General features: G+C 38.2%; 1 protein-coding gene across 4 annotated transcripts in view; it reads left to right on the forward strand.

The window, feature by feature from the left end:
- Nucleotides 1–1,074: 1,074 nt before the first annotated feature.
- The window catches only part of LOC144653121 (periodic tryptophan protein 2 homolog), a 101,300-nt gene continuing 89,617 nt past the window's right edge, over nt 1,075–12,757 (forward strand). For 2 of the 4 annotated variants that reach the window (XM_078513033.1, XM_078513034.1), the window contains exons 1-3: nt 1,075–1,232; nt 1,312–1,424; nt 9,187–9,281. In XM_078513033.1, coding sequence (XP_078369159.1) covers nt 1,215–1,232; nt 1,312–1,424; nt 9,187–9,281 — 226 coding nt within the window. In that variant the 5' untranslated portion in view covers nt 1,075–1,214. Of the gene's footprint in view, nt 1,233–1,311; nt 1,425–7,437; nt 7,563–9,186; nt 9,282–12,757 lie in introns of those variants that run through there. The other 2 variants (XM_078513035.1, XM_078513036.1) reach the window with 2 other exon arrangements.

A 12,757-nucleotide genomic window follows, 5' to 3' on the forward strand; every position in this document is an offset into this window, starting at 1 on the left:
CGTTTGCAAGCGTTGCCATCATTCAAATAGTGTTCATTTGCTTTTTATGTTGCTCCTTTGAGGTAATTTTTTAACATGTATTTTAATCATGTGAAGCATTTGGCATCATTCATTTTGATTGTTTGAAGCATTTGGCATTGTTCCTGTGTTCGAAGCAAACCCCATTTAGTTAAATTAACAGTTATAGTTTTGATTAATCACGGTTAACATGAGCAAGGTTAGATGCAGTTAGACATCAATTAACGCCAGTCACGTCAAGTTTTGGATTCTTGCTTAATTCAGCTAAATCGCCGTTTTAGGCAGAATTGTGAGTGTGAAGATCATGACTGTTTTATTTTATCATGCTCACACAAGTCGATTCCAAAATGTAAAATTAATGCTCAAGTAGATAAATAACTTTCATAAACACTGGAGTAGACTTTTGCATTCTGTAAAGTATCAATTTTTACTTGAATGTAAAAGATGTATTTAAGTTTGTAATGCAGTAGAAGCAAACAGTTTGTATAGCAATGTTATGAGAGCCATGGAAGTGTACAAAGTTTTCACTACAACCTGGAGCCAAGGAAGGGTGCACTTTTATTAACCCATTGACTCCTGGAAATTTTTGAAAAAGCATATGTTTTGGACATTTCCTGGTTAGACATGAGCTAAATCTGCTCCAAACTACTACATTGTACGTCAAAGTGCACCTTTCTTTCCACTTAATTGCATCGCTTTTTTATGGCTTTTTTGTTTAGGCATGTGCAAAAGTAGTTTTGTTTTTCAAGTATTTTTCAAAATTTTCTATTTTGCTGCAGCTGTTGGCCTTTCACTGGGCTTGCTTTCAGTTCCTGAAACTCCTGAGAAAGCTTTATTCAAACAGGAAATTCTTGCCATTGATTTTGAGTAGCCAATGGTGGTTGAGGCAAATTTTCCTCTGAGTTTTTCACTCAAATTTCTCAGCATAAGTGTTACCATTTTTGGTCAAAGAAGATGATGCAGAAGTGGAACAATTAAAGGGCGATGTTCATCATGGCTTATTTTGGCCGGCACCAGTGCCAATTGCCTACCGCTGACCGAACCGTTCGCCGCGCACAACCAACGAGCACGAGTACTCACTCCAAGTAACTCTCCAAGTTCTTCCAAGTACACAAGATTGACCAAAAGATTTTGCAGGTTCATTTACGAGGTTTTCTCTTTCGTCGTGTTTCATGTGGCCAGAGGTGGAATGAAAAATGTCTTTTTCTTTCAAGGTATTGACCTATAATAGTAAACAAGGTATCAATTCCAAGAACTTCATGTTTTAACACGTGCTTTAACTTGTGTTTTTAGTTTTCGAATATGCTAGGTACTGTTTATCGACAAGGTAACGTGGTTTTCAGTGCGGACGGTGATTGTGTTTTGAGTCCAGTGGGTAACAGGGCATCTGTTTTCGACCTTAAAAAGTAAGTATTCTTTTCGTTTATAAACGAGAAAAGTAGATAAATTCATGAAAATGTTAGTCTTACCTGTAAAACGAATCAACCTCAAGGCTCAAGCCCGGGTCAAGATTAAGTCGAGAATCAACTTCTAGTCGGTTCAAGTTAACCTTACTGTACACAGTTCTATTACTTTACTTCATTGTAATATTCGTATCATTTCACGCTTTAAAGGTTTAATATGTATCAGTCAATTCCAAAACTGCCCATTCATCCCCCCCCCCCCCACCACTCTCCCATCGCCCTGTTATACCCGGGCCTTTAACTTGAGGTTAGCTCTACTTAACAATTAGACTACGAGCCCAAGTTTTCTACGAGCGAATTGTCAATGAGGCGCAGCCGAGTTTACTATCGCTTACAGAAAACTCGGGCGAGTAGTCTAATTGTTTTAGTAGAAACTCTAAAGGATTGCAGTCCAAAAACTAAAATTTTGTGCACTTTGAAGGCAAAAATCAAGAAAATTTATCGCATAAAGAGTTACGCGCACGCGACTGTTTTCTATCGGTGAATAGAAAACAGTGGGAGAACCAATCAGATTCGCGGATTTCCAATAGAACACAGCTGAGTTTCTACTAAATAATAAACAATACAGCCGTTTTTCTGATGATTACTACGATTTCCAGTTGAGTACGACGCGAACAAAGTTTGGTGAAGAAGTTTCAACATGACAACGGCATTGTTGTCAAGGGCAAACTTCTCTGTTTCCATTGGTAACTTGTCGTTACAGGTACTGACCGCCAAAGTTCTTTTATACAAGGAGGACCTCTCGGGAAACAGGGCAATTTTTTGATTGGCTAATTTTGATCCAAGATGGCGTCAGTTTTAATTGAGCAATTTTTTGATTGGGTAATATTTTGAAATTTCGATCTGAAATGGTGTTAGCTTTTGTCAGCTTTACGAAACGCTAAATGTTCTTCATTTCAGTTCGCGAATTATTCATTTTGCACTTGAGAAAGATATATTATTTAAAGCTGAAGGAATTCCTAAAGCTGCTAGAAAATCCCTGGAGTTGGAAAACGATAAAATTTCAGTCGAACAGTAACTCTAACAAGGAAGGTAAAGTGACGCATGTTAAACATAACGTCAACTCTCAACACAGGGGGTGGTAGCACTTACTTTGCTTGGAGGTTACTCTGTTACATGGTCAGTGACCCCAAATTGATTTTTACCCAGCATTATTTATTGAACTCTTTGGTAAGGCCTGGTTCACATTAGCGAGTGATTCATCTGATCTGAGATTATTAAACACTAAATTTTCGGTGGCCTCGTCCACCTTCATCAGAGTATTGAAAATGAGTTCGTTAAAATATTAGCGCGCGCTAGGCATGTTTGAATACGCCATCCAATCTTTAATTCCTTAACAATGGAGTGTAAGCGCGCGGAAGGGGTTTTCTTTCGTTAACCGCGTTGGAATCCACCGTAGAGTGCCACGACTCTAGGAACAGTCTCTTGGTGTAACTTGAGATTCCGCGTTCAAGGAAAAGTTTTTTTCGTTTGAAAAGTGTTTGCAAAGAGTTTGCAAAGGGTTTGAAAAGGGTTTCCGAAGCGTTTGGAAAGAGTTTGCGAAGTGTTTGTGAAAAGCCTGCAAAGCATTTGCCAAAGGGTTTGCAAAGGATTTTAAGACAGCTCTTAATTGAATAGCCTTCTTCCGTCTTATGTTTCCTTCCTTCCTCCTAGCGATAAATTCAATGTGTTCTGTTAGTTACAATAATCATACTATTGCAATTGACTTCTGTTTAATACACAATGTTTAAGGAAACTTGATTTAAACTCTGTTTGTTTGAATCATTGTTTTAATTTATCCCAAAGAGAATTCATTATTTTCGCTACATTCTAGCACTATATGACACCACATTTAGCCTCGAAAGCGGACTGTTGGTAACTTCTTTTTTCTGTGTCGCCAAATCTGCAAAAGTACTTGGAAGGAAGTGCTCCAAAATTTGTGTGAACACTACAAAGAGTTTGGTCTCACTTTACGTGAACATTCCCTAAGCGCCTACAAATCTAATTTTTTTCCTTCGGAGCGTTGGACAAGAATTAAGTCGCCACTACAACAAGCTAAAGAAGGTGTTTATAACAGCAAAAAACTCTATAGTCAAAGAAACCATTCATGATTTAGATTAAATTGTTGTGCTAAATGTGCTTGCGATATATTTTTGCGAGCGAAAGTTTTTCTGATCTGTTGAATATACATGCAACGACAAGTGTGATTTTATAGATCTTTGTTGTTTTCGAGTGTTGCGACAAGAATAACAACACCGCTTCTACAAGGCTTACAGAGGTCTTTTAATCAGCAAAAACTCTGTAGTAAAAAAAAAAAATGATAAGCGAGCGAAAAGTGTTTTTTGATCTGCTGAATAACCACTCGCCAACAAGCGTGATTTTACCTTTGGTACCTATCTTCAGCCTTTCTGAGACCGAAAGACAGAAAATTTATCTCGCAAAAAAGTTAATAAATATTCATGACGCATAATAAAAAACTTTCATAGAGCATTATTTCTACCTATTAAGATCATTTCATCGTTTTAATCACCGATTTACACCAAATAGAACCAGAGATATAATTTTTCCCTCCTTGCCGTGACGCGACATTAGACATTTAAAACTTTCCTGCAGAATAAGAAAAAAATGTTTACATAGAACTTTCATAGAGCATTGTTTCTTCCTATAAAGATCATTTAAATCACCGGCAAACAATGTACGTTGTTGTGGATGATTAAAAGTGCTTCAAAAGCCAATTTTTAAGGTGGTTTTTGAAGCGCCATTCTTTATTGTTTATAAAACTTGGCTTGCAATTGACGCCCAGTGTTAAAACATTCAAACACGTCAAAAGAAAAACATCTCATCACACGGCGAAGGGTTTTAAAAGAGTTTGTATTAAAGGGATTTCAAACTGTTTGCGAAGGGTTTGCAAAGGGGTTAAAAAAGGGTTTGTGAGGGGTTTGAAAAGGGTTTGAAACCCTTTCAAGCCCGGTTTTTAGGGTGCCTCAAATCCCCAAAAACGCTTTTTTCGATAAGACATGTTTTTACATGGAGAGTCACAATAAAATATTGTGTTTCAGGGATTCATTTACAATATTTTTGGATTGAACGTCACTGCAGCCATATTCACTAATGAAGCCCAATTTTGGACATTTTATTTATTTACTGGTCAGTCTGAATTCAGTGCTGAATAGAAAAGGACTGCACTAAAATAATATTAAAAATACAGTTTAATCCTCATAACTCGAATCCCTCAATCACTTGAACCTCCTGCTAACTCAAACCTTTTTCGATTGGGCAATTCCAGAAAATATCCATACATTGTGTACCATGCCACAAATGGCTTTCTGGAATTCCAAGGGCATGGGGGGTTCTTTGCCCTGGAATTCCGAGGGGGATACGTACGATTGAAATCAGGGCTCGACACTAACACTCTCCCGATTTCCACTGGAAAGTAAATTTTCTTCTTGGAAAGTAAAAAAACGAAAATGAACCAAAATACTTACCCGATCTGGAAAGTAAATTTTAGGCTTTACTGGAAAGCAAATTTTATGCTTAAAAGGCTTAAATGAAAAAAAGTGTGTAAAAATTATGATAATGATAAAAAATAGCCAAATGACAATGACAATTCGCCTTAAAAAGACAAATTTTACGCTATTCTCGCATTCTCCGCCATATTGGATCAAGAGAACTCCCGAGGAGGTCTGGGTACTATAAACACACGTGGTATGGTGCAATTTTGAAGTACGCCATTTTGGATTCCTCTTCTGTCGCGAAGGTATGTAGGTAACAAAATCTTTCCAGAGAAATGAGTCTGTTTTAGTTTGGTTTTTCTCGACGTAGTGGTGATGTTGGAGAAAAAGAAGGCGAAAAAGAAAAAGTTGACGAAGGACAAACGGGCGAAAGCACTTCAGATGTACGCGTTGCTTTCCAATGTCCTTATGTTGGTTGAAATTACACTGATTCTACCGCTGTCAACAGCATTTTGTGAGCGAGGTTTTTCAGTAATGGGGAAAATAAAGTCAGACTGGAAATCATGCTTGTCAGTTGAAGTATTACACTGTCTCATGAGGATTCGTATTGAAGGGACTAGTGTTGCTGAGTTTAACCCTCAACCTGGAGTGCAGTTTTGGTGGGATAGTGGAACGAGGATGAGACGTCCAACTTTTAACGACTAAAACAATGCCATGAGACACATAGTAAGGTTTTTTTTAATATTAATTAAACATGGTTAGCAACTTTTGAACTGTCATCCATTTTGGAAAGTAAAATTTTGAGATGGAAAGTAAAATTTGAAGTCTACTTTCCAACATGGAAAGTCCCGTAAAAAGTTAGTGTCGAGCCCTGGAAATTCTGAAGGCATGGGGATTTTCAACATTTTTTGCTAAAAGTTTGCAAGAATGTTTGTTGTCCTGTTATCTGGCAATTTTTTTTTCCACGCATCGCATGTGCAAATCTTGCCTCAAGGAACTTTATTACAGTGGTACGGGATGTAAAAACAGCGTTTCACAAACCAACTTTGCTGACCGCCATGTTTCTCATATTTTATTTGCTCCCAGGCGGTGGCAGCGAAGGACTGGGACTCGCTATTCTATTGCGACACTTAACTGAAAGCAAAACTTTTTTTTTTTCTTTTTTCTTTTTTAATTGCAAAACACAGAAAAAAAACAACTTACATTTCACTTACTTACATTGCTTACGGGACAATTACCTACATCACTTACTGGATAATTACATGTACTTACAATACAATTGCTTACATTACTTACACTACATTAAGTTACATTGTATTACTTAACTAATTAATTAATTAAAGAGACTACTTACATACAATACACGTTACTTACAATGCTAACAAAGTGCAACACTTATTAAGGTTGACCTACAAATACAATTATTTCCGTACAGTGTTAGCCTTAGGGTTTTCTTCATTTTTTTTAACAGTTGCTTGTTGCTAAATACGTTTAATTATAATTATCACCCACTTAGATTTCTAAAAACTAGTATAAAGTGAAAACACCAGCAAACGTATTCAATCAATCAGTCTATCACAACAATCAATCTTTATTTCACTGTCACCTCAAATTACAGCTAACGGTAACAGATTAATATAGTATTGCCTGAAACAACAAAAAGCAGCTACAGTACTGTGCAAAAGTAATGCAAACAAAATTCGTCGAAATTCGTTTTTTGTTCTCGCGAATTTTCGTCGAAATTTCTTCGAATTATCGAGACATGTTTTGTAGAGCTCCACGCAAAAAAATCGTGAACTTCGTCGAAAATTCGGGACTGTGAAATTCGAAATAGCGAATTTTCGAGGTAGGGCTAACAATGACTTATGGAAATTCGAAGCAGCGAAATTCGTTGCATGTAGCTTTCACTCGACCATAGATAAACTAACGCAAAGCGTGTTCCATCAAGGTCATAACGATTAAATAAATTATTTGAGCAGTGACAAAGTAAAATATAACTGAAACATTGCTTGGGGCAAATGAAACTTCAAAGAACACCACTGAAGAGGCTATATTTACAACATAAACAAGCGCGATACAAATGTTTTCAGAAGCCGACTTCGAAGAAACAAGACAGGGGTTAAACAAATAAAAGGTTTACTACTGAAAACATTTCAGCCTCTTTTGGATGGGAGAAAACTTTATTTGTACCTTTACATAACTCAAACGAATTGCCTTGAGTAAGATTCTTGTTTACAGCTGTACAAATTACAGTTCAGTGAAAGCACATGGCGCGGGGACCACAAAGTTTACATGTAGATCGTACAAAGAAACTTTTCGAACATCTTACCTTGTAAAATAAGTCCTACTTTGTACACAAAAATATTGAGAAAGTAAAAATCTTTCACCGCCTCCATTTCTACTCTTTCCTTCGATCTAGTGGCTCAATAAAATGGTGAAACATACGCCAGCACACGCTCGCCATGTGACTTGTCCGCCATGTTGAATGTTGACACACTTGCTTTGGGTACGTGGAAATCTGGGTTCAAGTATCACGGATTCAATATGGCGGATGTGTTAACATGTGCGATCGAAAAGAAGAGTATATAAACTTTGCCACTTAAACATAGAAAAAGAGGAATCAAGTTTTAACTTTGAATCACAGACTAAGGTAGGGGGCTAATTGCTTGGTCAAGTTTTAAAAGGCTTTCTCCGGTAATGCTTAAAGTAAAATAAATCGAACTGTCATAAAACAATGGTCATCGTCTTTTAGTTTGAATGGCAGCACCTCAAAGAAACATTCTTTATAGTCATGAAGCAGGGCAGAGCCATAGCTTTAGAAAAGGCCGCCAACAGACATTTGAACACAGCGAAAACAGAGCTCGAAATTTAGAAGGGTGTATTTCGAACAGAGCCAATTCGAATTTTCGAAGTCAATTTCGTAGCAAGCGAAATTTGCTCACGAAAATTCGCGACGTTTAAAACAATAGACGGAACGAAAACTGCTACTTTTTCGTAGAAAATTCGCTTCGAACGAAATGTTGCGATTTTTTCGTTGAAAAGCCCCGAAAAGTTGTGAATTTCGACTAATTTCGTTTTCATTACTTTTGCACAGTACTGTAACTGCAAGCAGACTGCAGTGAAAGCTAGCCGCCAGGAAACTGGCATGAAAGCTTACTGCACGAAAAGCGCGATCTATGTGTCAAGGCTGACTCTGATCCTAAACTTAACTTGAAACGCTAACCCTAACCCTTATCCTTGGGTTAAGCTTTTTCGTTAGGGTTAAGCCCTTGACCCTAAATTTGAAATGAAACCCTAGCTCGTCAAACCTTAACTCTAACCCTTGGGGTTAAGCTTTTTCGCTTGGGTTAAGCTTTTGCATAAGAGCTAAACCTGTAGCCTTGGGGTTAGCTTAAATTGCGTTAGGACTAGGCCTGTAATCCCAAAACTTTAGCTGGTTTCATTGTTTTGAGGAACAAAAGGTTTCCTTTGTTTATCGTTTGTGAAAGAAAAGTCCTAAAGACGCCGCCAGCAAAAACCTTGTCTTTTGCATGTGTGATGTTTCGAAAACGAAGGAAAGACCAGAGAAATGAAACACAGGACAGTGTTTAGCACACATAAACAAACCTGCATGCGCAATTAGCCATGTTCAAAACGAGCAGGGGACTGGGTACGAATATTCAATATCGATTGCACTAAAAAACTAGGCCCCTCACCTGAAAGAGCATCCAAAAATTAGTAACTCAACCAAATTGGAGAGTTATTGGTTTAAACGCAAAGGCATGGAACTCTTTTAAAAATCGTTAAAATAAGAGAGCTTAGTATGGCTGGATGGACAGCTGTCCCTCCAAGCCATACTAAGCTCTCTTATTTTAGCAATTTCTAAAAGTGAACCATACCTAATATGCGTTTAAACCAATACCTCTCAAATTTGGTTGAGTTACTTATTTTTGGATGCTCTTTCAGATGACGGGCCCAGTTTTTCAGTGCAATCGATATTGAATATTCGTACCCAGTCCCCTGCTCGTTTTGAACATGGCTAATCCAGATCCTTTCAATTATCAAAATTCCCTGACACAGTCATTCTTAGGGGAAGATGTCCAGGGCACATAGGGTTGCTTCTCAAGTCCCTCTGGAAGTCTGGCTACAAAGCAGCCCTGTAGCATGATGATCATTTGGGATATACATGTACTAGTTAATTCCTCAACTTACAACATTATCCTATGAGCACTGTGTTCTAAACTGGCATTTTCCATTTGTGTCACATACTTATGTTTGCTCATAACAATGTTTAGTAACAAGTCATGGACACTACCTTTTGGAAACCATAAGAAGATATCAAGAATTTGTTTGTCGCCGGATGGCAGGATAATCATTACAGTTGATGATGGTAAGTACAGGCAGAGATGTCAGCTTGCTCTTCCTTTTCTTTCCAGTAATGTAAACTTTTAAGGGAAAGGTTAAATTCTGTTTTACAGGTGTAAAAATAATTACCCTAAGAAGCATTGTTCTTTTTTGTGATAATGTAGATTGTTATTGTCAATTTTTGTCACGATTTTAGGTCAGGTACATGTGCTTGAGCCAAGATAATCAGGATTTAATCAATGTTTATTTCCATGACAATATCAATGACTTTCCAGGCCCTTCCATTTCCTTTCTGAGGGCTTTTTAGACTTAAGCTTAATTATTTTCATTTTTGCATGCAGTACACCCGGCGTGATCCATCGAGCAAAATCGATGATCGGAAATCAATCAATCAATCGATATCAATCAATGATGGTTAGTTAATTGATATCGATTGGCATCGGCCAATCGATGACCAATCGATAGTCACAAATAAAATTTCCTTAATTTCATCGATTGTCATCGATTGCTATCGATTTTCATTGATTGTCATCGATTGTTATCGATATCTTGCGGCGGACTTGTGCATCCCGAGGACAATTCTCCAGGATATCCGGAAATAGATTTTTGCAATCCTAAAACGACATGTCTGAAGCGAATAAAGCAATCCCGGGAGCAATGGACGTTAAACTTGTTATTAAGTGTGTGGTCAAAGGCTACCATGCCTGCGACTTCACCGTTGAAGTTGGCGAGGAGTTTGTGGCAAAGAGAAAACAGGGAGAGCGCGGGAACGCGTTTAAAGTAATTAATCAGCGTGGACAATTAGGCCACCTACAAGCTGAGCTGGTTTCTCCTCTCTGGCCTTTTTCTGTTATATTTCTCAAGTAATCTATACGCTAGTGTAAACCTTGCCCCATTTCGTAATAACGTTGTTTTTTATGCATAAGATGACAGTGTATTGCGAAAAATAATGAATAAATGAGGTATTGATCACTTTTAAGAGCCACTGAGTTGATGTAATAACACCCATATTGAATCAAACCAAATAAAAAACGATGAAAATCGATGGTAATCGATGATAATCGATGAAAATCGATGACAGTCTATGAAAATTGATGAAATTAAAAGTCACAAAATTTTCCGTCATCGATTGGTCATCGATTTCCAATATCAATCGTTTAATTGGCATCGATTATAATCGATTGGTATCGATTATCATCGATCATCGGTTTCATCGATTGATCACGCCGGGAGTACAGTATTGTGTAAAAAGTAATATTTTCCATTATTTGTTCCGAATTTGGATGGGGAATTCAGCGCTTCTGAGCAGCATGTTGGATTTCTGAAGGATGTGAAGCGATGTGAATAACACTTCCAGTGGTTCGCTGTTTATTCCCACTAAATTTGCGTGGGTCACTTTTGCTTTGTGAGCAAATGTGAACTTTTAATTTAGATATTTCACGAAAAGGAATTCCTAGAAAGGAAATGCCTTTATACTGTACAAGCGGCCTGTCTGTTTGTATGTTTGAAATTAAAGAATTGTATAGTTAAGCTGAAAATAAATGAAAATCTACCTCAGTTGTACGTTGTGTTCTGTCATCTTGCGAAGCAAACCCGATTCAACGTCATTTGTTTTGAAGTGTATTTATCAGAGCGGCGATCAGAATATTTGTGATCGAACCTTTGTTTATCATTTGGCGGAATGTTTCCGAAATGTGTTTCATGCATGGAACGCTTGAAATTTAAACAATACTAAGGATTTTATCATTAAAATGAATAATTTAACTATCATATACAGACTACAAAGGCAAAGCGTGTGACTTTATTGATGTACATGTACACATTCTTTTCCTGAACGGTGATTTTTTTTGAAAACATGTTGCGTGACAGCTTGTGGACTTTGTGGCTGTCAAACTTTGCTGTAGTGCAGACGCCCGAATTACTTCAAAAAGCATTGCTCACAAATGAAAGGCTCCCAACAAAAACGTCCCCTAGACTTTCTTGCTAAATCGAACGTTATCAAAACAACTCCAAATTGCGCATGCAGGTTTGTTTACGTGTGCTAAACACTGTCCTGTGTTGCATTCGGCTGGTCTTTTCTTCGTTTTTCAGAAATTATGTATGCAAAAAAAGGCATTTTGCAAGCTTACGTGCTCCCAGTCAGCTAGCAGTCTGAGTTTTCCAACGCATCGCATGTACATCTTTCCCTGTAGGGTTTTCTAAGCGTCTACGGAAGACGAGAAACCATTGGATACTGCATTGTGACGTAAGGTCACATGTTAGAGGCGGAAGAGTTTGAATTGAGCGAAATGGCGCCTGTGAAAGTAAAACGGAAAAGTTTATAGTTTTAGCTCGAGTGCGGCTGCCAGGTGGTTGAAGGACATCATTAAGTCTGAATACCTGTAAGTTTACAGCATCGCTCGAAGAACTGAGTGATGTTTCTGCCTTTGTTTTGTACAACAGCGCTGTTTAGCGCTTCGGAAAAAACGTTGCAAACAAGGTAGTTTTGAGCCTGGCCGCATAGAAGGCCTAAAACAAGAGGTTTCTTGCCGGGAACTTCGTCAACGCGAGTTTTACAGGGTCCGCTTGGGTTGTGCTGGGACAAAGTTGCCGAGAAGTGACCTGGTTTTAGACTTTAAAAAATTCTTTATAGGTTTGGGGGGGGGGACCTCCCCTTGCAAAATTATTTTCTGTGCCTCATTAAATATTCATCAATCAATGAATCATTCGATTCGTGCCTTAGTTTATCTTGTTTTCGCGGGATTTTGTAGATGTGTGATGATGTAAGGAGTGGAGATAGAAGTGAGAGCAAGCCGGCGGCACTTAACTGGCCGCATAGAAGGCCTAAAACAAGAGGTTTCTTGCCGGGAACTTCGTCAACGCGAGTTTTACAGGGTCCGCTTGGGTTGTGCCGGGACAAAGGTGCCGAGAAGTGACCTGGTTTTAGACTTTAAAAAATTCTTTATAGGATTGGGGGGGGGGACCTCCCCTTGCAAAATTATTTTCTGTGCCTCATTAAATATTCATCAATCAATAAATCAATCGATTCGTGCCTTAGTTTATCTTGTTTTCGCGGGATTTTGTAGATGTGTGATGATGTAAGGAGTGGAGATAGAAGTGAGAGCAAGCCGGCGGCACTTAACTGAAAGCAAAACTAGTATAATGTGACAACACGAGCAAACGTATTCAATCAACAATCAGTCTTTATTTCACTTTCACCTCAGAATTACAGCTGACGGTAACAGATTACAGTCTTGCCCGAAACAACAAAAAGCAGCTAACCGCAAGCAGACTGCAGTGAAAGCTAGCCGCTTGAAACGCTAACGCCAACCCTAACCCTTAAACTTGGGTTTAGCTTTTTAACCCTAAATTTGAAATGAAACCCTAGTGTCAGACCCTAACCCTAACCCTTGGGCTTTTGGGTTAAGCTTTTTTCGCTAGGGTTAAGCTAAGGGGTTAGGGCTAGGCGTGTAATCCCAAAACTTTAGCTGACTTCATCGTTTTGAGAAACAAAAGGTTTCC

The sequence above is a fragment of the Oculina patagonica genome, chromosome 5, assembly GCF_052425735.1.
Source record: "Oculina patagonica isolate OP01 chromosome 5, crgOcupat, whole genome shotgun sequence".
NCBI classification, from domain to species: Eukaryota; Metazoa; Cnidaria; class Anthozoa; order Scleractinia; family Oculinidae; genus Oculina; species Oculina patagonica.